Consider the following 18522-nt stretch of genomic DNA (forward strand, 5'->3'; position numbering starts at 1 on the left):
AGGAAGGCGGGGAGCGGGGTGGGGAGCGGGGAGTGCCAGGAGATCGGGACCCCGGGGGTGGGGTGGGGGTGGCGGTGGGAGGGAGGAGGGGTGGGGGTGGGGTGGGGGTGGGGGTGGGGGAGGGCGGCGGCGGAGGAGGTGCCGGGCCGGCCGGCGCGCGCGGGAGCTGCAGACGCGCTGCTCAGACCTCAACCCGAGCTCTCGCCGGCTCTCCGCAGCCGCCGCAGCGCCCCGGCGGCCGGGGGGGACGTGCCGGCCGAGGCCGCCGCTGGCGGAGGCGCGACGCGCGTGGGACTGCCGAGCAGCCGCGGGGCCCGTGACGACCGCAGCCGCGCCCCCCGCCGCCCGGGAGCGCACGCGGCCGCCGGGGCTGCGGACCGAGGACCGCGCCGCCCGCGGGCCGCCCCGGGGCCGGCCCCCTGCCCCGCCGGCCGGCGCCCTCGTGCCCGCCCTTCCCGGAGTCCCTCCCGGACATGAACGGCTACGGCTCCCCCTACCTGTACATGGGCGGCCCGGTGTCGCAGCCGCCGCGGGCGCCCCTGCAGCGCACGCCCAAGTGCGCGCGCTGCCGCAACCACGGCGTGCTGTCCTGGCTCAAGGGCCACAAGCGCTACTGCCGCTTCAAGGACTGCACCTGCGAGAAGTGCATCCTCATCATCGAGCGGCAGCGGGTCATGGCCGCGCAGGTGGCGCTGCGCCGGCAGCAGGCCAACGAGAGCCTCGAGAGCCTCATCCCGGACTCGCTGCGCGCCCTGCCGGGACCCCCGCCGCCGGGGGACGCCGCCGCCGCCGCCCCGCCGCCGCCGCCGCCGCAGACCTCGCAGCCGTCGCAGCCGCCGCCGCCGCCGCCCCGGCCCGCCGCGGACTTGGCCGCCGCCGCCGCCGCGCTGCGCTGGGCCTCGGAGCCGCCGCCCGGGGCGTTGCAGGCGCCCCTCGCCAAGCCAGGTAAGAGCCCGCCGGGCGGGAGCGGGCGCCGCGCGGGGAGCCCCGGAGCAGGTGCTCGGGCCTTCACCCCACCCCGCCAAGCCGGTCCTCACTCTCCGGGCGCGGGCCGGCCTGCGGTCCGGACCCCGGACGGGTGGAAGCCGGGCTCCGCAGGTAAAAAGGGGGGACGTGGTCGCTCCGGCCGGTACATAAATCGGTCGAAGCAGGACCAAGTGAAAACCCTCGCGGGCGCACACCCCGCGGCGAGGCCAGGCTTCCTGGCTGCGAGCATCGAGGGCCTTGCCGTTGGAGGTTGGACAGGTGGGCGCAGGTAAATGGCGCGGGCCAAGGCTTGGCCGAGTCCGAGCCGGGCGTGCTTCGCGGGCCGGGGACTTCGAGTGACCCAGAAGCCTTTCTAGTAACGCGCTGTGGCTTCCAGCTTCTTGCGATCCGAAGGAAGCCCCGTGTAGCAGCCTCATTGAAAAGGGCCAGAAAGCTTCCTGAACCGGTAGCGGACCGGCCTCTGGCGCACCCGGAGCTGGCAGAGCTGCCCAGATGGTTTACCACCATTCCTCAGGCCGCCCTCGGTTGTCTCTGTCGTTTAAAGAAAAACAGATAAAACTTGACCTATGGGGGCGGCGGCGGACACCTCTGCCCAGCCCTTTCGGATTCTAGGCAGGTGTGGTGGGCCTGTTGCTGCTAAGTGCAGACTTGGAGCAAAGGCGCTCTCACCGCCCCTTCCCGTCCTCCTCTGCTGGGCTGTGTAGAGAGGGTGGGTCTGCCCAGAGTCTTGGAGGTGCGTGTATTCCCACACCCCACCTCCCTGCTTCCATCATCTGCTTTCTCCCCAGGCCTGCAGACCCAGGTTGAGTCTCTTTCCTCCTGGGGAATCTCTAGCTTGTCATCCTACCCAGCCCAAGTGCTCCTTTGATTTTTGGCTGCTGGAATTCAGTAGACGTGTGTTTGGTGTTTCTCTTGGGCTGGGGCAGATGTACAAAGCAAAAAAGCCCCATCTGCCCAGGAAGGGGGAGAGGAGCGTTGCTAAAATTTTGGGAAAGGAAGACCCTGGAAGGCCCAGAGCCCTCCTGTAGGTAGAACTGTGATAGAGCTTCTGCCTACATCACTCCTCTCCACCACCACCCCCAGAAGACATTAACCTTGGCTTTTGGAAAGATGCTTTCGGGGAGCACTGGACTGCTGTATGGAGCTGGGGAAATGCAGACTCACGAGTGAGTGGACAGGAAGCCTGGATGGCACAGGTCGGCTGTCCTATTGCTCAGTTATGCTCTGCAGGTCTGAAGCTCTGAGAACATCTTCATGAAGAGTAGGCCTGGGCGTTTTATGGCAGAGGACAGCCTGCTGAACATGGATTTAGTGGCTCTTTAATCCAAAGTAGGGTATAAGCATATCTGTGAGTAATGAGCACCTGCCTCCCCCCCCACACACACACCACACACACACACACACACACACACACCACATGCCCCGTCAATCTTTTGTCCCTCTCATCTCTTTGTATGTGTAGATTTGCCATAGAGAAATGGGAGGCGGGGAGAAAGAAGATTCAAGAAAATTCTTTCTGCTTTCTCCTTTAAGTTAAGATGAGTAACTAGGAGAGTTGTGTCTCAGTTCTAGAAGTTGATCCCTGCCACTGGCTTTCCTTAACCTTTGCATTTCCAGTTTCTCTGTCTTCGTTTCCCTAACATCAGAGCAGGAGTCTGCATAGGCCAAGGGTAGTAGCATTTTGCAGTGGCCATCTGCCCAGCAGCGCCCCAAGGGCATTGGGTTCTGGAGTCTTTGTCCAAGAGGGCATTCTTTCACATTCTGTGCTCTTCAGTCTTCAAACCAGTCTTTGGGATAGCCAAAGTTCAAGGTTTCTAAAGAGTCGCAAAACCCAAACAACCAGGGGAGGAGGGGTAGTGGGAGCCGGAAGGAAGGCGGGGTAGCAGCTGCGGTAGCACGCCTTGGGGGAATAAAAGAGGGAGGCAGATTTCAACTGGACAAACCAGACCTGGTGCGTGCTCTCTGACTCCAAACCAATTATTCAGGGATCGCCTGAGCCTTCCAAATTGAAAAACAAGGGATTGAAAAGAAAGGAGACTAGGATTTACCACGAGGAGGGGTCAGAGTGGTGGCTTTGGAGCACTGAGCCCTCAGAGACCAAAAAGCCTAGTTTCCAATTCTTCAGGCTGCATACTATGCATATTCATTTATATAACTTTTGTTCTCTTCTTTCCATTGATTCGACCCCATAATTCCATTCTTTAAGGGGAAAAAAAAGCCAATCACCAATCCAAAGGTGGGAGGAGAGAGAAAAAGAAGAGATAATTATTTCCCATTAGGAAGGCAAGCTTACAAGGGGATCGGTTCTATGCAATGCTTTATATGGAGAAAGCTTCTTTTGAGTTTAAGTTAGGGAAAACTGTCTAGATGTGAATCCCAGTTACTGTCTGTATCATGTCTTTTTGCAGTTGTTTTGGGAACGTATGTAACATGCCATCCTGGACAAATAGATCACTATGTTTAGAGAAGTAAAGCTCTATTTGAATAGTAGGTCCACATGTACCGTAAGCTCACAGACCATTAGGAATCTAAATACCTGCTGGCACATTCTAGAGATTTGTCTGTGAGATCTATGTCAAAAATGCCATTGGTTCTTTTTGCAAAGGGCCTCTTTTGTACAAAGGCATAGACATATGCCTTTTTGTTGTTGGATACAAACACAGGTGCAGAAACTCAGGAGTCCTTTTACCTCTCCAGAAATCCTTGAGAAAAACCACTTGCCCCAGAGAAGGGTATGTTTCTTGGACACTGCTGGAAGAAAAACACCCTGTTAGGGGAGTGACACGTTAACACCAAAATTCAGTTCTGTTGCTGAAAGAAATCTCTAAAAATCTGCTTCAGATTCTTTAAAGGAATGAGGGTGATTTTAACCCAAGAGTGTAGTAAGCTCGCTGAGCATCCTTTTCAAGGTGGCGGTGGCTTGAAGGAGAATTTTTCATAGTCTAATGTTATTACTTCTAGTTCTGTATTGGAACGTTCTTTTTTCCTTCTGGGTGTACATTTCTCTTGCTGTTCGTCTCGATGTTCATCTATGAACGGCCTCATAGTAATAAATTTTGATTGAGCCTGAGATTCTAATTTTAGCTTCTTTGTAGCATTGACTCGCTTATTCTCCTAAATTCCCTCTTCATCCTCTTCACCCTCCTGCCTCCCCCCATGAAAATAGCCTGGGAAGTGTCAGCTTCTTTCAGATCTTACTGTATCTGAGTCAGCAGCTTCAACCAGCCAAGCCAGACTTTCAGGACGTAAGCTCAAGAGCTGAGGAAAGTTAAGGGTCAGGACCAAGGTGAGAAGCTAAAGTTACATTCCTGTGTTCTCATCCCTTCCCCCACGGCCAGCTTTTCACTCCAGGAGAGTGTCCTGGGTCCCCTAGAGCTGTGCAAGGAAAGACCTGTGGCTATAGATACTTCCTACATTTGTCTACAAAATGAATAGGTACACAAGCTCCTTCAAATGTTCTTAAAGGAAAAAGAAATTTAAAAAAAAAACAGCGTACTTGGTTAGGAACAGAAGAGGATCAGATAGGAAAGCAGGAGCTCCCTTCATGAGTGGGTCTCCTGGAAAGGAGCAAACAAGAGACCTATAGGGCAGGGGAGAAGTAAGGTGATTATGGAAAACTCTTTATTTAGTTTTACCTCCTGCTCCGCCCGTCTTAGCAACCTAATGCCGGCTCTGTGCTTTTTTGCTACAGCTTGATTGGGTCCTGTCCCATCTGCTTCCTAAGTAATTTACTTTTACTTTTATTATTATTAATTATTATTATTATTATTTAAAGAGACATGCACCTGCTAGTACCATGATTGTTACGGGATCACCAGTCCAGGCCTTAATGGGAAATCCTGGTGATGATAGGACAGAAGCAAATGAAAAAGCGGGAAAGACTTCAAAGTCATTCATGAAATGGGGTTACAAATTTTAAAGATGGGATCTGGTTATTTAAGACACCTTGATTTGGGGCAAGGAACCTGACTTTCAGTTGTGCTTGGAAACACAAAACCAACCAAATGCAGAGGAGCAAACCGTTCTGAGGTCCTTAAGTCATGGTCTCTTCCAAACTCTGTCTGCAGGCCTGGCGGAGGGGGTGGGACCCAGGGCGCAGCTCAGGTGGTGCAGGCAGAGGGCTTGGGCAGGGTCTCCAGGGGGACAGGGGCGGGCCATCATGGGGGGGCAGTGGGGCCCTAGGATAGGCGCACACGGCCAGCTCATAGGCCCCAGCTTTCTGGGGCGGCCTCGGGTGCTGCAGGCTCCCTCCTGGCTCACTCTGGGGGTTGCACTACAGGGCCCAGGAGCCCGCAGCTCCCCCATGCCCTTCCTGCTCCCTCCCTCCTGCCTCCTTGCCTCTGGAGCTTCAGCTTAGGTGTGTTGCCAGATTTAGCACAAAAATGTGCAAATAGCCAAAAAAAACCCCACAAAAGGATGTCAAATATTGCATGGTTTGAGCACCTGGGTGGCTCAGTGGTTGAGCATCTGCCTTGGGCTCAGGTTATGATCAGGTCCTGGGACCAGTCCCTTATCGAGGTCCCTGCAGGGAGCCTGCTTCTCCATGTCTCTGCCTCTCTGTGTCTCTCATGAATAAATAAATTAAATCTTTAAAAAATATAATCCAGGGTGCATACTGCAACTAAAAAGCTTTTCGTTATTCATCTGAAGTTCGAATGTAAATGGGTGTCCTGGCGTCCTATCTGGCCACCCTGGGCCCAGGCAGTACCCACCCAGCGCCAGTCGCCCCTCAGTGTGGGGGTCGTTCCGGGGCATCCACCAGCTTTTTCTTTCTGGGGAGCCTCTGGTGATCCTCTTGTGGTGCCGAGGACAGGGCTGGCAGGAAAAAAAGGGTGTTATCCGCTCATGTCTGGCCACCACAGGCCCACTGCCATCTGAGAACGAGCCCCCCACCTCCCCAACACACTCCTCTGGGTTATAAATCTGGCCGATAGCCGTGCTCTCTCGACTTACACAACCAACTTTTCTTTTCCCTGATGGATGAACTCCCGGGTTTAAAAGATTACTGTAATCACAGGAGGACAGTGTAAATCGAATCTGATAGCAATAACTTTCGGGGAAGGTCAGGCTCAAGTGAAATGTTACCAAGCAACAGGCATTTTGTTTGCAAAATACAATCAAAGAGCATTGATGAGAAATTCTTTGCTGTGGCCAGTCAGCACTTTCTGCTAACAGCTTTACAGAGAGAAAGTGAGTAAATCTTCATAAATCAACGTCCCTGGAGGACTTGGAGCCCCGTTCTGGAAATGTTGCACTTCTTCCTGACAGAAGAGGATGGAGCTCCTAATCTATTTGCCTGCCTCCCTTTCTCCCTTCTCCCTCTCCATCCCCTCTGCCTCCCCTCTTGTTTTCCTCCTTTCTTTGGCTTTTTAACCTGTTCTGGCTCCTCTGATCTCTGGATTTTCATGTCTAGTCCCGCGTGGCCCTAATGGCACAGTGGGCCTGGAAATGAGGGACGCATGGGAGCTCGTGGCAGAGATCAGGGCCCAAGTAGTAGAACAACTGGTCCTCCCAGGTCCATCACCTTGGGATTAGGTCATGTCACTCTCCAGCGTCCTGCAGGCTAGTGAGTCACCCCCTTGTCTCTGCACCGAAGACTTCTCTAAAGAAACTAAAACGAAAAAACTCGGTGGGTTATTTTTCCATTTTATTTTCTAATTAAACAGCTATAAAAAAACAAGCACAGTCAACTGAATTAACAGTATTACAATACCGTAATTAACAGTATTGTGGAAAACTGAACATTCAGAACGGGTCAGTTCTTTACTGAATCTCTCATCCCTGTTTCTGCTTCCAGTGACCAGGCAGGCGTACGTTTTACGGAGCTGGGATTGGTGTTCTGCTCTCACCGCTTATTACTTCTGTTAGTTCAATATGAGAATTTGTTGCAACCATTGTCTCTACGTGCCAATGTTTACAACAGCGTGAACCCTATGAATACACCTTAGCCTGCCCAGCGGCTGGCCCTTGAGGTGATTTGCTGTGTTTTAATGTAAAATATGACCAACCGCACGGGTAACGTGGAAAATTTTTGCAGAGGACTAGTTCAACTGCAAGCCTCTCCGTGGCCAAGAGGCAATGTTTTGATCAGCTCTGTGTAATCTTACCTAATAAGTGCTGGGGGCATGGTGAGAGACTTAAGGGTTTCTGTTAAACAGATGAATAGAGAGCTGCATTTCTGTCAGTTCCAAATGAACGTGTGGATTTATAGATGATTTTTCTCCTGCTTCTTGAAAAGTGTTCCTGAGTCACTGAAGGGGTCAAAACTCAATTTTTGCAGGATGTACGAAGTCCACCATTGCAAGTTTTATTTTCTTAAGTTCTGCTCTTTCTATAGCAGTGTTCCCCCCAAATATTGATCCCAAGGAACCATCCTGATTCCTTCATATATTATTAATGATTATGTTATGTTATTTTATTATGTTAATGATTTTTTAAAAAGCAAAGCCTGAGGATTTGTACTCTTCACAGGTCCTCCCCCAACCCTCACCAACCCAGAAAGAAAAAGATTTTCCACTGATACTCATTTCCTGCTGTACTTTAGATTTTCAGCCACTCAGGTTTTGGTTTTGTTGTTGTTGTTGTTGTTGTTGTTTGTTTTTTTATGATTCAGCACTTCTAGTGTGAGATAAAGATAACAGAAATGTAAAAACGTGTGTCTCCTGTTAGCGTTCTGACTGTCCACTGGTCTCTTCTAGAAGCACCAGGTCCTGCCTGGGCTTTTCCCCTGTCATTGCTTTAAGATTTGGGTGCTTAGAAAACCACTCATCAGGCTACACTCAGAGGTGTGTCCCCCAAAGCTCAAGTCAGCATAAGAGGCCATACAATCCACGTCCCAAAATGACATGATTTCAAAAGAAAAAAAAGTCCAGTGACTTTTGTTCTAGGAAATGTTCCTCTCTATGCCAATGTTTTTGTGTTTTCGTTCAAGATAATATTTTTGTAGGTATAATGGGATAGAATGGAAAAAACCCACCACATTTAAGCCTGAAAGAGTCTTCATTTTTGTGTTTATTTCACATGTGTGGTTGGCTTACCAAACTATTTGAAATGAATACCTAGGTCTTTAAAATATATACATATAACTACATTTTCATATTTAAAAAGTCCTCTAAAGGAGGAAAGATTTTGCAAACCATAGCTTTATTTATTTTTAAAGATTTTTTATTTATTCATGAGAGACGCAAAGAGAGAGGCAGAGACATAGGCAGAGGGAGAAGCAGGCTCCCTGTGGGGAGTCCCATGTGAGACTCATCCCAGGACCTGATCATGACTTGAGCTGAAGGCAGATGCTCAACCACTGAGCCACCCAGGCACCTCCACAAACTGTAGTTTTATTTTTATTTTTTTTCACAAACTGTAGTTTTAGATTGGAAGTCACTTTTGTGTGAGTGTTCAGTTTCTTTTCCCTAAAGTCTGTAGCAAAAGGGGATTAAAAAAAAAAGTCTTGTAGCTATCTTAAGGCTTATGTATTTTTTTGAAGTTGGTAGCATATTGATATAAAAAAATTTCCTTCTTAATTGAATATCTACTTCTTTTACATATTTTGACCCCAGTGAAGGGTTTAGCTCAGGGGTGGCTAGGAGCATGTCTATATCATGAAAAATATGAATTTGAAGAGTGAGTAGTAAGACTTTTAAAAAAATACCTGTTTAAGCCTTAGAAACAGCAGATTGTATCACTTCCAATAGGTGACTTGGAATATCAAATGAAATTTGTGTCTTTCTACTTTTTTGACTAGTAAGCATGGCTTCCTGCACCCAGATGCTAGGGGTAAAAATGTTATCAGTTGGAGTATATTCTTACTGTCTATGTCCTAGGAATTAGGGTGTTAGGTTCAAGGAGAAAGAGGGTCAAGTGTTCGGGGACTATTTCCCTTTTCATTTTGTTGGTTGGCAGTGTCACATTTCTGTATCTAGAAAGGCCTTTGTGTTTTAAACCAACACGAACATTTTATAAAGTTCATTTAGGGGGAAAAATACCTAGAGATGTAAAGAAACACCCATTATTAAGTTACCCTTTATCACTGAGCTCAAAACCCACCCTCTATAATTACTCGTGAAAGTCTGTATTTATAGAACAATTTACAATACATCCAGTGTAGGTACAGCTGTATATCCAATACTAGATACCATAGTGCCACAAAATTGCAGGGGCTCTGCAGTCTGCCCTTCAGAAATTATGATGGTGAGGAGGGACTCCTGGAACAAGGTGAGAGGCTAGTCTTGCCTTGTCCAGCTTTGCAACCCCAACAGCCTTGGCCGTTGAGAGGGATCTTGCTCACCCACCAGCCTGTAGGAGGACTTTTATGGGGGGCTCAGGTGCACAAAAGCCTTGGGTGTGTCCCACTCCCCGCTTCCTTCAAGGTCTAGGTCTTCCCTTTGAACAGGGTATCAGTAGCACTGAGCCCAGTTGGTTGGGATACCCTGACTTTCTACTTTTTAGATTTCATTCCTCTGACACCCTGTTAGGTTGTTTTGTTTTGTTTTTGTTGTTGTTGTTGTTTTTCCCATCTGGCCATCGCCTGGACACCCAAGCTGGAGAGGCCGACTGCCCTGAAACCTGAGAAGACAGTGTGGATGAATGGGCACAGCCCACCACCACCACCACTCCCCCTGAGAAGTTACCAGGAGCACGTGTTGCTCTGGGCTTGCCACGTAGCAGGGTGGCACAAGAAATCAGAAAGGCAGGGGCCCTTGCAATCCTGGGGGTTCACAGCTGGTGAGCAAGCTGGCACCCCATATAAGATTCTGTTGTGGCTTGTTCTGCAGAACAGGAACATAGGCACAAGAGTAGAATTCTGTATTTTCAGGTTTATAGTCTTGTCATCCAGTATCCAGTACTTCAGGATAGTATATCTTTTGCCATTTTGGGAAAAAAAAATACTACATTTTCATAATGGTAGATGTGTCAAATTAACTGGGACATCATTCTCTAGCTCCCTTTGGCTAAACTTCTGTGCTTTGAATCACTTTCTTCTGGAGACTGAAGTGTTCTGTGGAAGAGTGAGTTTGTTGAGAGACCTTAAAACATTTTCCACACGTGTTCAGTGTTTGCAGCTCATCCGGCATGGGAAAAATTCCCTCTTTTTTTTTTTTTATTTAAGATTTTTTTTTTTTTTAAGTAAACTCTACCTTTAACGTGGGGCTTGAACTCACTACCTGGAGATCAAGAGTCACAAACTACCTGGACTGAGCCAGCCACACACCCTGGGAAAAGTTATTTTTTAAAATAGGAAGCCTCTTTTAGGTTCACTCATTAAAAAATAGCTAAGTTTTGAGCTTCCTAGCTGTACTTATATGCTTATTTCGTAGAAGAATCAGTAGTTTCTCTTGCTTTCAAAAAGAAAAAAAAATCTCACCATCTCTTATATTGCTGTGTACTGTGTGTCATATTTATCTTTTTTATTGTGGTAAAGTATACATAATATAAAATTTACTATTTTAACTTTTTTTAGGGGTACAATGTAGTGGCATTGAGTAATATTCACAATGTTGTGCTACCACCACTACTGTCCGTTTCCAGAACTTTTTCATCATCTGAATCCCCTGTACCAGTGACAGGATAAGTGCCATTCCGTCCCTCTCCTCCTCCCTCCCAGATCCTGTTAATGATCCTTCTACTCTCAATCTCTGTGAATTTGTCTATTCTAGGTACCTCACATAAGTGGAATCAGAGTATTTGTCCTCTTGTGACTGACTTATTTCATTTAGCATATTTTTAGAGTTCATCCCTATCATAACCTGGGGTCAGAATTTCATTACATTTTGAGACTAATATTTCATTGCATGTGTGTATCACATTTTATTTATCCATTTATCCACTGGGGACACTTGGGTTGCTCCCACCTTTTGTCTGTTGCAGATGATGCCACTGTGAACATTTGTGTACAGTATGTATCATCCTGGATACAAAGCAAGTTCTTTCTGGCTATGTTTGCCTTTCTCCATCCCCATGCATCTTATCTGCCCAACTAGATACTAAGTCCCACAGATTAGGGGCTAGTCTTACATTTCCTGGTATTTTTCACTTCCTTTTTTCTGTTTCTCTCAGTATCTTGCATATTACAGGCAGACAGATACTTGATACTGAAAATAATAGGTAAGGAAAGCTAAAGTTAAATTCAAAAACCCTGTTTAGAGATACACAGTATTTAAAGCATAATTTTATTTTCTATTTCCCTGGGGAGTGTATTTGGCTTGTGTTCCCAAGGCCCACTGAGCAGGGGCCCAAGTCCAATTATGTGTTCATGTCAGTGCTGAGCTAACATACTGTCACTGTGTCCACTCATTTTCAAGTGTTTCGTGACAGAGTAACTGCCAAGAGGTATGCATGGGGTCATGAGTCAGAATGTAGGTAGGTCTAGTTGCTTAGAATGGGAATCTGTAGAAGCTTTTTCTGTGTTGTTTTTCCTTTTTTGGTTTAAGAACAAATACACATTCACTCAGAGGACAGGGCATCTGGGTCCCCTGTCCTAGGGGGTTGCAGGAGGGGAGATGTCAAGTTTCTCTTACCAAAACAGGTCTTGTGCACGTCCCAGAGCTGTTCTAGAAAGCAAAGTTGGCTTGATACATGCAGGCTGCAGATGGTCCCCGCATAGAAACCTTACATTGTGTATTGGAAAAAGCAGTGGCTTATTAATCTGCAAACTTGGGATAAGTGTGAATTTGTATCAGATTTATGGCTCAAAGTTGCACTGATACAGTTTAAACATATTTTGAGACGTATTTGTCTTTGCTTGGCAGGTATTTATTTATTGCTTTGTGGAGAACCAACGTTTTATTTCCCCATTATATTGAAGATAAATCTCACGTTAGAAGAATGTTCATAAACAGGCCTTTGTCTTAAGGCTTTTAAAATAAACAAAAACAAATTGGAGGAGATAGATTTTTGCAGCTGCTATGATGAAATTTCACCGGCTTGGCTTTCTAAATACAATCAGGTGTGCCCACAGAGAAGGTGACAATGAAGCTATTCAGAAAGGGCCGCAGAAAACACAGGCAAAGCGATTGTTTACAACCTGACAACTGGGTCATTAATAATTTTCATCTTTAGATCAGTTACACTGGCTTTGAGTAGAGACAGCCAGTGTTTTCAAAAGGATAAAAATCTCCTTGCACAGAGCATGCTAATAAAGAATATGTTCTTTTTATTATAAAAGTCTGTTGGCATTTCCTACTGCAAGCAAACCAGTCTTACCTACTCCTTTCTGCCCGCTTCGCGCTGTAATACTAGCCCTTTGGGGGGGTAATGTGTTAGGTCAAAATGTGACATTTGCAGCTGGTTTAGTTCACAGCAAATCTCTGCTTTATTTGGGAAGCTTTCCCTTCCTTTTGGTATAATTCAAGAAGGTATCCTTAAATCCTCCCCATGAACCTTACTAATAAAACAGTTTGTGAAACGTTTTTACCTCTTGCACCCCCACGGTCCCGGAGTTATGGGCGCCTTGTTTCATTGAAGGATCATGCCCCCGACGCAGTTTGACAAATCTCTCCAGCCGTTTCCTTCCTGTCCTGCGACCTGCCCCACCATCGAGAATTCACAGCTGGTTTTGCTTGCCCTCTACTGCAAGCTCCAGGAGACCAAATCTGTCAGTCCCTCGAGTGGCCGTGCAAGAAAGATTTCAATGGATAGAGGCTTCTTTCTGGAAATTCTATTGATTAGCTATGGTACATGGTAACCTGATGAAACATAGGACTAGTTCACGAGGCATGTTTAACACAAAATCTGCCTCTGGGAAATGGATTTAAGATATAAAAATTCCCTTCCATGGATATGTGTATATGTACATATATATATTTGGGGTGCACGACCCATATAGGGTGTCCCTACGTGGGATGATGTCCCCAGTTGACACCAGGCACCTCGTGTGCAGAAAAGGAGCGGGGAGACAAACCCGAGCTCATTTTTCTGGCCTTCCCTGGGCTGCGTCAATCCCTAGACCTACAGAGCATCTTCATTTAGATCATTACTGCCCTGACAGCCACATCCTTTAGGGTTATAGGTATCCCATCACTGTTCTGTGTTTGAGGCAAGCTGCTCTGCCTGAGAAATTGCTCCAATTTCTAGATCTTTATTTAGTCTTTTTTTTTTTTTTTCCGTCCCCATTCTCCAGTGAGGTGGTTAGGATTTTTTTTTTTTCTTAAAAAGCTTCCCGAAGGGAGGTGGGGGACAGGGCGCCTGGCTGGCTGAGCCCTAGAGCCTGTGACTCTTGATCTCAGGGTCATGAATTCAAGCCTCACCTTGGGTGTAGCCCTTCCTTAAAAAGAAAAAAGAGAAGAAAGGCAGGCTTCCAGCGTGTTGGCACCCACCCAGCTAGCATTCCTCCTTCCAAATGGCCTGGGGGTGGGGGTGGGGGTGGGGTGGGGGGCTCAGGCCCCAGCACATCTGCCCCTCTTTCCGCGCACACTCGCTCGCACCGGGGAAGGATTAACCCAGCTGTTGTCCGCTTTCCAGATCCGGCCGAGGACCGGCTGGGGGACGGCGGCGGCTCGGCCGACAACGCGGAGAGCTTCAGCGACAAGGAGGCGGACCAGAGGAGCTCCCCGGACGTGGCCAAAAGTAAGGGCTGCTTCGGGCCGGAGAGCCCCGAGGTGGTGTCGGTGGACGAAGGCGGCTACGCGCTGGCGAAGAGCGGGGGCCCCCCCGGGAGCCGGCCCGGCAGCCCCAGGTACGCCGCGGAGCAGAGCCACCTGCTGATCGAGGGCCCCTCGGGGACCGTGTCTCTGCCCTTCAGCCTGAAGGCCAACCGGCCGCCCCTGGAGGTGCTGAAGAAGATCTTCCCGGGCCAGAAGCCGGCGGTGCTGGAGCTCATCCTCAAGGGCTGCGGCGGGGACCTGGTGGGCGCCGTGGAGGTGCTGCTGTCCAGCCGCTCGTCGGCGGCGGCGGGCTCCGAGCGGACCGCGGCCGAGCCCGAGGCGCTGGTGCTGCCCCCCAACGGGCACCTCTTCGAACACGGCCTGAGCTCCTACCCGCTCTCGTCCCCCAAGTGGTCCGTGGGCTCGGCCTTCAGGGTCCCGGACACGCTGCGGTTCTCGGCCGACTCGGCCAACGTGGTGCCCAGCCCGCTGGCCGTGCCCCTGCAGCACCCCTTCCCCCAGCCGCCCCGCTACCCGCTGATGCTGAGGAATACCTTGGCCAGGAACCAGTCGAGCCCCTTTCTGCCCAACGACGTGACCCTGTGGAACACCATGACCTTGCAGCAGCAGTACCAGCTGAGGTCCCAGTACGTGGGCCCCTTCCCCGCCAACTCCGCCGGCGTCTTCCGGGGCTCCCCGGTCCTGCCCGCGCGCGCCCCCGAGGACCCCCGCATCTCCCTCCCCGACGACGGCTGTCCCATCGTGGCCAAGCAGCCGCTGTACACCGAGGAGGACTACGACGAGAGGTCCGACTCCTCGGACTCTAGAATACTCAACACTTCCTCCTAAAGCGCACCTGCTGGGGGGGGGGGTGACCAGGTGACTTTTTTTTTTTCTGTGCATTTGAAACCCCCCTCCTCCCCCTCCCCCCCTGCCCTCCCCCTGTGCGGGGGGGGGGGGAGGCCACCTCCTGTGCATACCCTCTCTCCTTCTGTTTGACAAAGTGACTGTGCTCGATGCTATACCTTAGCAATAAAAACGTAACTTATTTAATTTCTTGCACTTCATTGGGAAATGCCAAATAGCTCTGCTCTGTGGCTTTAGTGCTGAATGTGTATTGTTAAAAGAGGGTCTGATGCTACGACTAGTCTTGGGAAAGCCCGGGGCCACCGAAGATTGATGTGGGAGGTGGCTGGCGGGTGGGGGGGGGGAGATCTATAAAGCTGAAGGTCAGCTTTTGCTCCTGCCTCAAACTCAACCCGGAATGTCCGAGAAAATAGTATACTTGAATGCGGTTTTTGTAAAAGAGGATGCCTCAGGATTTGTAAGACCTAAATAAAGCAAGTTGGTTCGGTCGCAAATGGACTATACACAGGGACCTTATATTCTTATGCTAAAAATCCTTCCTGCGTTTTAGAGAGAGACTGCACTTAAGAATAGAGTGAACCGCTCACATGCTTATTTAAGCTTGGACAGTTTTCGGAGACAAACTCCCATTAAGAATTATTCTTTTCACATGGCTGAATTGAAACATGCATAATGTCAATGTAAAGCCGATCACAGCTGTGAACTGCATGAAATGTATTGTGAAATGAACACAAGATTAAGCTTTGTCAGGTTAATGTAGCATGCTGAGGACTCTAGAAAAAAAAATAAACTAAGGAGACGATCTTCGTTTATGTCATTTCTGCTTGTGGAAAGAGGATCTCTAAAGAGAGAAACTCGATGTCAAAGCTACTCACCAGCGCATGGATCAGGAATCAAGGTATCAGTTAAATGGGACATTCCGTGAGAGATAGGGATGGCAAAGTTTGGGGGCTGCATTTAGGGAGATGGAGAACTTACTGGCTAAGAACAGAGTTCAATTCAGTCCCTCTGCTCATTCATCTAATTCTTCGGCAGATACTTAGTGCCTATTCTATGTCAGAGAACGCTTTGTGTCTGCTGTTGTCCAAGGCACCTGTCCACGGGTCCAAGACAAGCAGGGATGATAATGGAGAGTCCCATTAAAGAATAAAGTAACAATGCAACAGTTTACAGTGTAAGTACTTAGCACCGTACCTGACAGAGAGAAAGCCCTTGATAAATGAGAGCTATTACTGCTATTAATTAAGCTCAGTAGCTTTTGCATTCTTGCTCAGATATTTTAAAAAGAGAGTTTTCAAACAATGCTGTTCAGTGGTGCCCCTGCCAACCACTTCTCTTACTGTGTCCATTCTTCCAAGTGCATGAAAGCAAAGACGACTGCTTAAGTCTGACAATAAACTTAGGAAGGCGGAAGGGAAGTAAATAAGCACATAATAAAAGCCTCTGCATGGCGAGGATGCAGAAAGAGCTCCCGATGCTGGAATAAGCCTGGAAGGAAGAAGGACAAATCCTGTTGGCCTGAGATATTCCCTCCACTGGGGGACGGGCACTCCTATCAGCTGCCAATCACCCTTGAATGGGTCCCAGGAGGGGGAAAAAAAAGACATTTAAAATTAAAATCTCTTTATTTCTCTAGGGCACTGTGGGAAATGAGAATGTTTGATAAGAAAAAGGTCTTTATATTAGTTGGGCTAATGTGTATTTCATGGACATAGGTACATACCAGGATGCTTTAAAGTTAATACTATTTATTGTTCGGATTGTATTTAAGCATTAGCCTATCTGTAAAGGAAGAAAGCAAGGAAGTGACGAAGAAACGAATACGACCCCTGATTCTAAAGACCCATGTCTGGGACATTTTCTGTTGTGGCGATGAGCTAATGTCTGGGCCTCCCTAGGCACAAGTATATTTCCCAGTGTATGTTCATCTCAAAAGCTTATCTGCATTTATGTAACAAGCAACGGTGGTAACAGGTTCCCCATGAGCCAATGGTGGTGCGAAATCTGTCTTCAGCTTCAGGTTCAATGACCAGGATTGAGCAACACTCGCCTTAAGAAATACAGTGTCTTCACAGCATGATTTCACCCGCACAGATCACCAGAGTCCTTGACTCCTTTTGACAATGGCCAGCAGCAACAGGAACTGTGCATACGTAAGGCAGTGAATTCACAGGCTAGTGCAGGTATGTTTGATCCTCAGTATAATCTCCTGAAGCCAGAAATGCTTAGTGTGGTGGGGTAGGTGTGGTCAGGAGTCAGATGGGAGAAATCGGTTAAGATCCTTTGCCCTGCTCCCAGAGGTCAGTTTTGTTTCCTCTGCCGTCCTTCAATTCTAGCTCAACACTCGGAGACCATCCTCCTCTGCCATGTAGGCCACAGGCCCTCAGTTACTATTTCACATAAAAGAGGAAAAAAATCAACCAACTCCTAGCTAAGTTCCCATCTGTCACACAGACAAAATCACGGGTGCTCGGCAGGACACTTGCAGCCTGGTCAAGCCAGCCCTGAGGAAAGTTAATCCACGTTAAACCAGGGCATCTCTCCTTCTAGTGAGGACCTGCCGACTGCTAGTCTTAAATGCTGTGTTCACCCACAATGTGAGTGTGGGCAGGTCAGCCAAGGTCTATAGCATCTGGTCTCCAAGCGTGATCCATGCCCCCCAGCACTTCCATTTCTAGGTGAGATTCATGGGCCCTGCTTGTTGAGTTCAGAATCTCGGAGAGCCTCGGCACCTGCATGTTTATCATCCTCCCCAGGTGATTCTTCAACTCACTAAGAGTTGAGGACATCACATCCTTGGATTTTCTTATATCCATGCTGAGTAAAGGAGCTGAGACAGGTTGAAATCCCTACGCCCTCCATTTCCATGTCCTTTTCTTTTTTTTTTTTTTTAACATTTTATTTGTTTATTCATGAGACACACACACACTCACACACACACAGGTACAGAGACACAGGCAGAGGGAGAAGCAGGCTCCATGCAGGAGCCCAATGTGGGACTCGATCCTGGGATTCCAGGATCACACCCTGGGCCTAAGGCAGGCGCTAAACCGCCGAGCCACCCAGGGATCCCCTCCCATGTCCTTTTCTTTTCTTTTCTTTTCTTTTCTTTTCTTTTCTTTTCTTTTCTTTTCTTTTCTTTTCTTTCTTTTTTTCCATGTCCTTTTCTGTGGCAAGAATAATCTTCCACATGTGAGCACCTGCCCTAGATGTACAGCTCAAGGAACCTTAGTGGCAATGTTGATGTTTGAATCAAGTACACACTTGAGATCAGAAGTGCCCGCTTTTGGAAACTTCTGATTGCCAAAGCACCAGATAGAGGCCTAGATGCGCTGCCCTTTCTCTCAGGGGGGAGTGCCACTTAGAGCTCCTGAGACTTCCCAGTGCTGCTGACCCTTAAGGTTATGCCGTGATTCCAAGTTTACTAGTGACACCTGGAAATAGGTTTTGCCCTGGAGTTGGAGCTTTAAGTTTTGTTTTTAAAGATTTTATTTATTCGTTCATGAGAGACACGGAGAGAGAGAAGCAGAGACACAGGCAGAGGGAGAAGTAGGCTCCCAGTGGGAATCTGATGTGGGACTCCATCCCAGGACCCCAGGATCATGCCCTGAGCCGAAGGCAGATGCTCAACCACTGAGCCACCCAGGCACCCCTGGAACTTTAAGTTTTAAAAAACATCAGGAGTTCCCTCCCTCTTCCTGCCAGTTTTGCTAAGACATAATCGACATATAACATTGTGTAAGTTTAAGGGGCATGAGGTGACGATTTGATAGGTGTATATATTGCAAAATGATTTCCACGAGTAAGGTTAGTTATCCATCACCTCACAGGATTATTTTTGTTTTTGTTTTTGTTTTATGGTGAGAACAATTAGATCTGTTCTCTTAGTGACTTCCAAGCAAACAATATAGTATGGTGAACTCTAGCCACCATGCTGTACGTTGGATATCAAGAACTTACTCATCTTACAACTATGAGTTTGTATCCTTGGAGCAACCTCTCCCCATGCCCCTCACCCTCCATCCCCTGGCAATCACGATTCTACTGTTTTTGTGACTTGTGCTTTTTTTAGATTCCATGTGTAAGCGAG

General features: G+C 48.4%; 1 protein-coding gene across 1 annotated transcript; it reads left to right on the forward strand.

Moving 5' to 3' along the window:
* Positions 1-473: 473 nt before the first annotated feature.
* On the forward strand, positions 474-14414 carry DMRT3 (doublesex and mab-3 related transcription factor 3). Its single transcript, XM_055311879.1, has 2 exons — positions 474-945; positions 13444-14414. The coding sequence occupies exons 1-2, from the start codon at positions 474-476 to the stop codon at positions 14412-14414; spliced, it is 1443 nt and encodes a 480-aa protein (XP_055167854.1).
* The last annotated feature ends 4108 nt before the right edge of the window (positions 14415-18522 follow it).

Source organism: Nyctereutes procyonoides, unplaced genomic scaffold, assembly GCF_905146905.1.
Source record: "Nyctereutes procyonoides isolate TBG_1078 unplaced genomic scaffold, NYPRO_anot_genome, whole genome shotgun sequence".
In the NCBI taxonomy this organism is placed as follows: Eukaryota; Metazoa; Chordata; class Mammalia; order Carnivora; family Canidae; genus Nyctereutes; species Nyctereutes procyonoides.